The following is an 11,672-nucleotide window of genomic DNA, read 5'->3' on the forward strand; positions in this document are numbered from 1 at the left end:
ACAGAATCAAGATCACCTTGTTTTAATGTTAAAGTCATGCACATAGCAGTGCAATAACCTTTTCAAGCATTTTGTATGTTTTATACACAGCAAAACAGCATGAATTTGACTGAAAATCCAGAATCGTCAACAAGCTAACTATAACGATAGCACTGTGAATGTTTATATAGTTGTTCAAAATTCTAAATTAAATATCTTGAATATCTACGATTTTGGCTTCAATAAGATTTTCCCAGGAAACTTGGCGTCCTCCACGATTCCTATTCAGTCCGACAGCAAAGCACTTGAATGCGACAAGCTTGTAATCAGGACTTGTAAACTGGAAGTAGGATATTTTGATAGCACACAAAAGCTGTATTATTCCTTATTTGCTTACAGGAATCCTGACAGTGGCATGTCTGAACTAGCTGATACAGGAAATCAGCAGTCTAATAAAGAGGTTGATTGGCAAAAAAAGTATTTTATGTATTTTGAAAATACAATAATACTAAGATTAAATGTCTTTAAATAGAAAATACATTTGATTTTTTTCAAAGCTATTTAAATACAAAATAGTATTTTGTATTTTAAATATATGTATTTGAAATACTGCCCATCCCTGCACACATGGTAACTAATACATTTGTTCATTAATTTTGTCTTAAGAATCATCTTTTTTTCTTAAGGCAAGACATCATTTAAAAAAAATGTAACTAATGAAAATCACCATATTTCCTCAGCTGATTAATCAAAGTACATGGACTTTTTTTAACAATCTTTTTAAATTTGCAAATGATCTAGTGGTAGAGTGATCTAGTATGGCGTTATCTAATTTAAAAATGCACTAGTTTCCAGAAATGCATACATTTCCAGAAGAGAAATCTGAATGCCAGGTTGAAAATTCTTGTTTGTCAACAACCAATATAAGAAATAAAAAAAAAATAAAAAACATTTTCACCAGAACAAAACTCGCAGCCTTTAAAGCTATGTATTGAAAATGTATGAAATCTACATATGCAAATAGATCAAATGTAATAAACACTTTCTCTGGGATATTTTCTTTCCATTTGTCTGAAACATGTCAACATTGATCAGTGCATGAAAAGCAATAGCATTGGCTGTAGTCTTGCCTTAAGTATTTTCAGAATTCAAAATATTGTTAAAAAGTAATAGCAGTTAAGAATTTCATTCTTAATGTTTCACGAATCCAGCCCTTGAAAACAAGTTGTTTTGAAAAAAAAAAAAACGTATTATTTTATTTATTACTACAAAACTGCTGAAGTCCTTGACTAAGCAGAGACCAAATATTAACTTCTGCGTAAATGTTATGGATTGTGACTTTTAACATAATACGTTTTAATGAAAAGTTTTATGTTTAATATCTTTATTATGAAGTAGGGTCTTGTGCTTATTGCTTAAACATTACATTCATCATAAAATTACACTTTTTTCAAATAAAAAAGCAAAAGCAAAGAAGTTGAGCAAAGAAGTTGAGGTTTTCTAAGCTAAAGTTAAACAATGCTTGTTTGCCCTCATAAAGCATTATTCATATATTCATATATTGGTGTGAACTTTTTTTTTTTTGTCTGCTGTATAATCCAGTTTCCTCCAGGTACGAGTCCATAGAGTCCCAGAGCGGTTCTGAATTCAATAAAACAGCTCAGTTCATTTTCCCCTCAGTTCTGAGATGATGTTTGGAGAAAGTGCTGATGACGTGAGATGAGGGTCAACGGTCACGGTGAAGGTCAAAGGTTGGTGTCGGTGAACATGGTGTGTTCCTTCCTGACTGTGCTGAAGCCTTTGATGGTGTCCACAAACTCCTCACCTTCAAACTGATGAACATATGACAGATTATCAAAATCATATTTCAGAAGAAAAAGCATTTGTCCAGCAGAAGTAAGTGATGTTCTCACCAGGCCGCTGTCGAGGCGTCTGAAGTGCGGCTCCCATGATTCCTCATCTTTCTTGTCGATGAGCTGGCTGACGCTGCGATGTAAAGGGTTTTGTGTGTACAGACCTGAGACTGTCACCAAACCCCCTCACCGTCAGCAGAACAATCGTCCTCCATCACTTTACTCTCAATCACCTCCTGAACAACACAAGAACATGCACTCTCAGAAATAAAGGTACAAAAGCTGTCACTGGGGCGGTACCTTTTCAAAAGGTACATGTTTGTACCTAAAGGGTCCATTTTGGTACCTTAAAGGTACATATTAGTAGTTAAAGTGTACATATTTGAACCTAATAGGTACAAAAGTGTACCTTTTGAAAAGTTACCGCCCCAGTGACAACTTTTGTACCTTTATTTCTGAGAGTGTGAGGAGAGGCTTCAGCAATTCTTCAAACAACTTTTAGAGCAACATCTGACAGAACTTGTAAAATAAAGCACTGCATTTACAACTATATTAATATTTCAAAATGTAAAAAAATCTAAGTTTTAGATTTCTGCTCATTTAGATGTAGTATTTATTTTATAAATATGCTTAAAGCATGGTTATAAACTAAATTTATCCTTAACTAAAACTAAATCCATAAAAATATTTTTCCATTACCTGAATTAAAATAAACATGAACTGAAATAAAATAAAATAAACTTTATTAAATCATTTAATTTTTCCTTTTCAAAGTGGAGTTTCAAATGTATCATTTCATGATATATTACACATATTATAACTATTTTTTTTTTAATTTAAAAAGCTTACATTTTAGATTTACATTAATTTAGATCTATATTTATTTGATAAATGTTTGTTTAAAGCAGAGCTACTGTTAAATAAAACTAAATCAGTAAAAAAACCTAATTTATTTTATTTATTTACCTAAAATAAACATTGACTGAATATGAATAAAATATAATAAAGTTTAATTTTTAATTATTTTATTTCAGCTTGTAAGGCAACAATTCTAAAATTAAAATTTAGAAAAACTACAGAAATATTTGGGGGGGAAATACAAAAAAAAAAAAATTATGAAAACTTATGAAAAATATAAATAATAAAATCTAATAAAACATTACCAAAAACAATAGAACCATGTCTGTGATATTAAAACGCTGATTTAAAGGGGGGTTTTGTACATTAAAATTGCACCTCCTGTTACATATTACTGTATATGCAGAGACAGCTTATGTTTGGGATGGGTTTTTTCCACTAGGTGCCGCTGCTGCATGTAAATAGAATCAGAACCAGGTATGTTTTACACATGAGAGGAATTTGTTTTCGTGACAGAAGCTTCCACAGTGCAACAGAATGACAGTGACAGAACAAAAAACACAGATAATAAAAAGAAGAATTAAAAAATAGAACAAGTAAATAAGGAATAACAATATACAAATTGACAATGTAATAAATGTCTGACCTCCATGTGCATAGTGAAGGCCTTCAGTGTGACGGTGTTCGGAGATCCCACCGTTTCTGGAACCGTGTCGAACTGTGAGGAGCAAACCTGTCATTATTACTGCACAGACAAACACCTTACCCTCAGGAGTTATAGCCTCATCGATTTAGGACAAAATAGATAAATGGTGAAGATTTATTCCAGGACATTGAACAGAATTCCCTAAAAAAAGCATTTTTTTTTTTTTTTTAAATAAACGCGATACATGCGAGTGTAAAGTAAGTCGCACAACGCAATTTTACCACTTAAATAAATTAATTTATCACGTTTAAATAGAGTAATCTAGGAGAATTTAGAGCTCTGAACTTTGACTTCTGACAAGGTTCTTTCAAAGTTATAAACAAACATTCCTCCAGTAACATTTATAGAACGTTGGTCAAAGTTTTAAGTAGTAATCTCAACACGTTGTTAATACATCAGGCATTCATCAAATGTAGCCTATGTTACTACTTGTTACTTGTTTCAGAACGTTCAGAGAACATTCAACATGTTCTCATAATGTTTGCAAAATAAAATGAAACGTTCCTTTAATTTTTTCGCTTTCCCCATTAATGTTCACAATAAAAAAAAAAAACATAACTTAATGGGAATGTGAGCAAAATACACAAGCGAATTGCTCAAAAATGTCCATTTATTGCATGTTTTCATAGAGAAGAAATGGAATGCAAAAATCGTTCGGCGTGAACGCCAGAGCTGGGCAGTACTGATTACATGTAATCTGGATTGTATCAGATTCCAAAAATTGAGTAGGCCTACTTGTAATTAGATTAAAATACTCGTAATCGGACTACAGTTACTTTTATGGATTAGATATTATTTACACAAAAATGTATTCATAATTTATTGAGTCTTTTTAATTTTCCTTTCTAAAATAGCCCACCGCTGTACAGTCAGAAACTTTTCTGGTTTTCTGGACCTTCACACAGAGATCAGTCATTAGTCAGGTGCTACACAGACCTTTAAAATGCACCTGTAAAATTGTCACCTGAACGTCTTTCACCTAATATATTTACTTGAAGTACACCTGAGATTTTAAAATAAATATTTTAATAATGAAGTATCACATTTTCACATTCATTGGTTCTGTGACATTGGTTAATGATCACATGACATGCAGGTAAACAAATAAAATATTTCATTTTTCAGTAAGTGTTTTATCTTAATCATTTTAAAATTGTTTTAACTTAACATTTTTATGATTTCATTATTTATTAGCTTAATCTAAAAGTAGTCTGATTATATTACCTAAAAAGTGTAATGTAATGGAAACTACAATTCTTATCATGTAAATTGGAATCAGTAACAGATTATTACAATTTGTAAGTAATCCACCCAGCTCTGGTGAACACTCCCTTGTATATTTCCTCAGACTTTTGGCATATGGGATATTTTGAATCTTTCCGCTTCCTAATTCTATTGAAACCTGCAAAGTGTAAAATAAGGATGTTTTGGGCTCACCAGGTAGGAGTTGCTGGGTGGGTAGATGGCCAGCGGGCTGCGGCGCTGGAGCGGCACTGGTACGAGGGGCGGCCGTTCTCGGGTGAACGGCGGTTTATTGAGAGCCTTCTGTAAAACTATAGCCAGAATGAGAGCCAACAGCAATAGCGCGAGTCCAGCCATCAGCACAATGAACCACAGCTCACGGTAGAACGGCAAACCCCCTGCACCTGCGCCCAGCTGACCGCCGGCAGCAGTGGGAGGCTCCACACCTGAGATCACAGCCAGGAGACACAAAACAGAGCACTGCTTTAGATCCGATTGAAAGCACGAAGTATACTTCCGTTATGACGAGAACACTTAGCGCATGCATACAACTGAACGTTCAGCCTTTCGACACATGCGCACTGGAAATGTTCAGCCTTGTTCAGTGTCTGCGCTATTTCTTTCCAGAAGTTATGAGCGAAAAAAATTATACTTATAGCCAGGAAAGAGAGTGATCCGCTGAACAACACACAAAGAAAGTTTAATTTACTAGTGAGAAAATCAGTATCTCCTTTAAGACATTGAAATAATATGTATATATAATTAGCATATATATATATATATATATATATATATATATATATATACACACAACCCGAATTCGGAAATGTTGGGACGTTTTTTAAATTTGAATAAAATGAAAACTAAAAGACTTTCAAATCACATGAGCCAATATTTTATTCACAATAGAACATAGATAACATAACAGAAATTTTACACTCATCCACTAAATGAGCTCATTTCCAATCTGTGAAAGAGTGTGTAAAAAGATTGTGGAATTCTTTAAAAACAACGTTCCTCAACGTCAAATTGCAAAGGCTTTGCAAATCTCATCATCTACAGCGCATAACATCATCAAAAGATTCAGAGAAACTGGAGAAATCTCTGTGCGTAAGGGACAAGGCCGAAGACCTTTGTTGGATGCCTGTGGTCTTCAGGCCCTCAGACGACACTCCATCACTCATCGACATGATTTTGTCATTGACATTACTGAATGGGCCCAGGAATACTTCCAGAAACCACTGTCGGTAAACACAATCTGCCGTGCCATCTGCAGATGCCAACTAAAGCTCTATCATGCAGAAAGGAAGCCATATGTGAACATGGTCCAGAAGCGCCGTCGTGTCCTGTGGGCCAAGGCTCATTTAAAATGGACTGTTTCAAAGTGGAAAAGTGTTCTATGGTCAGATGAGTCCAAATTTGACATTCTTGTTGGAAATCACGGACGCCGTGTCCTTCGGACTAAAGAGGAGGGAGACTTTCCAGCGTGTCATCAGTGTTCAGTTCAAAAGCCAGCATCTCTGATGGTATGGGGGGGCATAAGTGCATACGGTTTGGGTAGCTTGCATGTTTTGGAAGGCACTATGAATGCTGAAAGGTATATAAAAGGTTTTAGAGCAACATATACTCCCCTCCAGACGAAGTGTATTTCAGCAGGACAATGCAAAACCACATACTGCAGCTATTACAACAGCATGGCTTCGTAGTAGAAGAGTCTGGGTGCTGAATTGCTCTGCCTGCAGTCCAGATCTTTCACCTATAGAGAACATTTGGTGCATCATTAAACGAAAAATACGTCAAAGACGACCACAAACTCTTCAGCAGCTGGAAACCTATATCAGGCAAGAACGGGGCCAAATTCCAACACCAAACCTCCAGAAACTCATAACCTCGATGCCCAGACATCTTCAAACTGTTTTGAAAGGAAGAGGAGATGCTACACCACGGTAAACATGCCCCCGTCCCAACTATTTTGAGACCTTTATCAGGCATCAAATTTGAGTTGAGCTCATTTTGTGCATAAAATTGTAAAATTTCTCAGTTTTAACATTTGTTATGTTATCTATGTTCTATTGTGAATAAAATATTTGCTCATGTGATTTGAAATTCTTTTAGTTTTCATTTTATTCAAACTTAAAAAAACGTCCCAACATTTCTGGAATTCGGGTTATGTGTATATATATATATATATATATATATATAGCAATAAAACTTGCCAAGTTACATTAACAGATTGTGACCCTGGACCACAAAACAGCACGGTCATATAAGTAGTCAAAACTAGCATGGGTATATTTGTAGCAATAGCCAACAATACATTGTATGGGTCAAAATTATTGATTTTTCTTTTATGCCAAAAATCATTAGAAAATAAAGTAAAGATCATGTTCCTTGAAGATATTTTGTAAATTTCCTACCGTAAATATATTAAAACTTAATTTTTGATCAGTAATATGCATTGCTAAGGACAACTTTAAAGGTCATTTTCTCAATATTTTGATTATTATTTTTTCAAATAGTTGTATCTCGGCCAAATATTGTCCTATCCTAACAAATTGGACCTTATTTGGTCAGCTTTCAGATGATATATAAATCTCAATTTGAAAAAAATTGACCCTTATGACTGGTTTTGTGGTCCAAAGGGTCACAGTTATGCTATGTTCACTATAATGATATACCACACACACACCACACACGCACGCACTGAACACTGATGAAAATTTTGTTGAAGTTAGATGTTAACGCATCTGATGTTATAATTATGACTTCCCAACTCAAAAATACAAACTTCCCAGGAAGACTTGAACACAAGTGATTTATAGTGTATGCAGTACTCTATTCAATGCTGATAAGAGGCTGAATGTCACGTCTCTCTAGTTTCACAGAGGATCCATCCTGATCTTTCTTAGCAGTATTCACATAGCCAGAGATCTCTGTAATGAGACACATTTGCTCTCTATCTCTCTTCCAGGTGAGGATGTTAGATAGTTGTCCATAATCATGCTTTTTAGCATTTAAATATGAAAGCCAATTTTTATAAAATAAATAAAATGATAGGCCTAACTGTGACTTTTTTTTATCACAATTGCAAGTTCATATCTCAAAGAGGAAAAAAAGTCAGAACTGTGAGATTTAATATCAGAATTAAGAGATATAAACTCAGGTTTGCGAGATATAAACTTCAGAACTGAGATAAACTCAGGAATGTTAGGAAAAATCAGAACTGTAATATAATCTGAGATTATATCTAAGAATAAATCTAAACTGTGAGTTATAAAATCAGAATTCTGAGAAATAAGAAAATATAAAGTTGCAGTTATTGTTACTTTTTATTTCCTAGCAGAAACCAGGTTTGATCTAATGGACTGACGTTTTCTTCTCTTTATTTTAGTCCAAATGGCGCACAGCACGTGTGCAAAATGTTTTATTCATTGATGCAAACAGAAACATCTATAAATCATATGATAAAGCTCCACACGTCTCCTCTGTCCAAACTCAGAGGTCAAATGAACAGCATGTCATAAAACAAAAATTACGGTAAGAATAACGTCAGAGAGAGACAGGAGGAGTTTTACTCACTGGTGTCTATGTCCGTGGTTCCTCTCATGGGGGTTCAGGGACCCCAGAAGTGTGTGTGACATGAAACGCGGCCCTCAAACATCAACCGTAAGTGCTGACCTCAAACATTTTACAGCTGTACATTCAGAAAACACTTCTTCAGTGAAGCCGTTTGGTCTGTGCAGTGGCTTCAAGGTGAGTGTGGAAAGGACAGAAAGTGTGTGTGTGTGTGTGTGTGTGTGTGTGTGTAAGGTGTCTCTGCAGCTGTAATTGTACTCCTGAGCTCTATGGTAACAGGAGGTGACAGAGAGATCAGTTACCACAGTAAAACAGTGTCATTATGATATGACCCAGTGAACACAAACTCTTTTTTTTACCTGCTACACACTGTCTCACTCACACTTTTCATCCTCAGACAGGATTTCTAAACCCTGTTACTGGTCTTATGATGTTTTGAGAGATCACAGATTAATATGTGCAGTATATATATTTTTTTTAGAGCTGACATCTTTTCATTTCACCACATTCATCACCTGTAGAATTTTCTTTGTAATTGTAAATGATCTACAAGTTATGTAACAGTTGTCACAATTGTCACAACAACAGCAACTTCTGTTAGATTTATGCTAAACAGGATTATTGTTATTAACTAAAAAAAAAAAAAAAATCATTATTTGAAATAAACAATAACTGAAATAAAATAAAATATACAAAAGCTAATTTCAGCTAACTGCCAAGGCCACTTTTTTTTGTTTGTTTTGTTTTTTGTTTAAAGTACTAAAATAACTAGCCTATAAATAAACTAAAAATTACTAAAAAATAAATAAAATGAACAAACAAATAAAATAAAAAAGCAAAAACAAAAAGTTACTAAAACTTCAGCCAAAAGTAAAATGAAAAATGTAAAAATTAATTATAATTTAAAATATATTTAAAAAACCCGCTATAATAAAAAAAAAAAAGTATAATAGGCTAAAACTTAAAAACTACATAAAAAAAAAAGTTAAAATTTCAACCAAAATGAAAATATAAAAATTAATTAGAATTTAAATAACAAAAACAAGATGACAGTATTAATACTAACATAAAACAATATTTTCAAGGCAATATTTTGATGCGGTTTGATGTAGTGGCGTATTTTCACCACTAGAGGCAGTGCAGATTAGCACGCACCGCGGAGATCATAGATATCTGCAGTTTAACCGATCGGTAGAAACTTCGCCAAACATCAGGTGTCTGCAGTCTTTGTGATGATAAAGAGATGTAGAGAAATACAGAATTAAGATAGCCAAATCATCGTTTCGACAATTTTTTAAAACAATTTTGCCTTAACGTTTACGAATCACATTTACTAGTAATTTCATCAAGTATTAAACTGAAATATTCATGAGACATAATCAATCTGCTGACATATGATCAGATATATGAGGCCACTGGATGAGTCAGTTCCTGATGTAAGACGCTCGCTATATCAAACCGAGCGGATTTCATTTATCATGACGCTGAAATGCTAATCCATTAATTCCCTGCTCAGCATTCATGTTTCGCCCGGCCGCGTTTGAGACATCGAGGCTTTATTAGTGAATTAATGCACTCCGGGATAAAATCATCTGCAGATGTAATTAATCACAGACTGACTCACTTACAGCCTGACAGAAAGCAGCGCATATGAGCTCCTCTCCTCTCAGCGGTGCTGTTTGCTAAATCAACCAGCAATGCTCGGCTTTTAGAATAGCGCTTTTCCATTTACGAGTAAAAATAATGATCCACACGCATAAATCATTTTAAACACTACACTATTACATGAAAATAAGACCCACTTTACGGTCTCTTGCTAAAGTTTTGGCCTAAAAATGACACACATACTTCATTATCCTGAGTGTAGGCTATATATCACACACACACACACACACACACACACACACACACACAATATATATATATATATATATATATATACATACATATATACATACACACAGGTCTGTGTAATTTTTAGGCTAAAACGTTAGCAAGAGACCCTAAAGTGGGTCTTATTTTCATGTGTTTAAAATGATTTATACATATAGATATGCGTTGAATTTTATATATAGGCAGCAGTAAAACCAATTATTCAGACACCAGATATAATTTTTAATATTTTTTATACTAGTCGGTGCAGGACACTATCGTTCATTTATGTAAGTGAGGATAGCAAAATAAAGTAAACTGTGACATATTATTCCCAAAAATTCTTCATACAGTGGACTACCAGCTAAATTGATAAAAATGTGGGACCAAAAATGAATCAGACACTTTGACCTGACCATGTTTTGCTTAAGTGTTTTTCTTTAATTGCTAATGCAACCTTTTACACCACAAACTGAACAAAATTAAGCATTGCTTGGTAATTGGTTGACCTAAATTGGTATTATCTAATTGTGTACTAAAATTTAACAGCTGATAGCTATTCAACCTGATTCTTTACATACTGACATTATCAAGATGAATTTGTTCCGACACAGTTTAACACAGTTGAGTTCTTGTCATATTTTATTACCATTTTCTAAACTATAGCCAATAAACTGTGATAATGTGAAAAATGTCTGAAAATATTTTGGTTTCACGGTGTGCGTGTGTGTGTGTGTGTGTGTGTGTGTATATAAATATATATATGTGTGTGTGTGTGTGTGTGTAGGCCTGTATACACTTAAAAAATCAACTTCAATTTTATAAAATTTATGCAAAATACTATTATATAAAAAATCAACTTCAACCAAGGTTATTTTACAAGTGTCCATCTCAGTGTATTATTATTGCATTGTAAGTGTCATAATAATGTAAACACTTTAATATTGTGTAATATTTGTAATTATAAGCCACGCTTAAAATGTAACACTCAATTTTACACATAACGAGGGTCCCTTTTTGTCCAAACAGGGTCCCAGGCCTGAAAAAGGTTAAAAGCAGCAAGTTTTGAACAGACATGCACAACTCAAAGTCTTCAGAAAATATATTTTTTAAAAATCCAGCTACAAATATATAGCGATAGTCTCATAAATTCAGAGCAGGATCTGTCCTGCAAGCTCAACACACACACACACACTTGGATTTTCATTCTGTTAGCAGGGTTCTTCCAGTGTAAGCAACTTTTAGCCTCATTAATGACTCGTGTGGCGTCTCTCAGTGAGGAGACACTAATGTGTTGATGGTTTCTGACGGCCTGTGAAATTATGCAGGTGGAGAATCTGACAGCCTTCTAATTTATCTGCATCGATTAGCTTGATTATTCATAGACATAAAGCTACAACAGCCATTACAATGATCTCTCTTTCTCAGAGAAAAAAGTCCTACAGAAACACACTGAGAGAGGAAATTGAGATGGATCTACACCAGTTAACTACCCAGAATTCCCTGGTAAGCACCTAAAATACTCTTATTAAATCCATGGCGCATAGCCAAAACACACCGGATCCATGATATCTAACACAAAGTAA

At 34.2% G+C, this 11,672-nt stretch overlaps 1 protein-coding gene across 1 annotated transcript; it reads right to left on the reverse strand.

The window, feature by feature from the left end:
• Positions 1-1,240: 1,240 nt before the first annotated feature.
• si:ch211-57i17.5 (usherin) lies at positions 1,241-8,568 on the reverse strand. Its single transcript, XM_058756797.1, has 5 exons — positions 8,218-8,568; positions 4,834-5,084; positions 3,337-3,408; positions 1,893-2,068; positions 1,241-1,811 (listed from the first exon to the last, which is right to left on the reverse strand). Exons 1-4 carry the CDS (start codon positions 8,243-8,245, stop codon positions 2,006-2,008), a joined length of 414 nt encoding a protein of 137 aa, XP_058612780.1. The 5' UTR covers positions 8,246-8,568; the 3' UTR covers positions 1,241-1,811; positions 1,893-2,005.
• Between the last annotated feature and the right edge of the window lie 3,104 nt (positions 8,569-11,672).

This window comes from Onychostoma macrolepis, chromosome 20 (genome assembly GCF_012432095.1).
Source record: "Onychostoma macrolepis isolate SWU-2019 chromosome 20, ASM1243209v1, whole genome shotgun sequence".
Lineage (NCBI taxonomy): Eukaryota > Metazoa > Chordata > Actinopteri > Cypriniformes > Cyprinidae > Onychostoma > Onychostoma macrolepis.

Bases quoted from the DNA above. Each gene is read 5' to 3' on its own strand.
- si:ch211-57i17.5 (XM_058756797.1), bottom strand. From the start codon at position 8,245: ATGAGAGGAACCACGGACATAGACACCA. The intron at 3,409-4,833 runs GTGAGCCCAAAA...TGCTCCTCACAG, and splicing joins CACCCAGCAACTCCTACCTG to TTCGACACGGTTCCAGAAAC. The intron at 2,069-3,336 runs GTCAGACATTTA...TGTGTTGTTCAG, and splicing joins CCTTCACTATGCACATGGAG to GAGGTGATTGAGAGTAAAGT.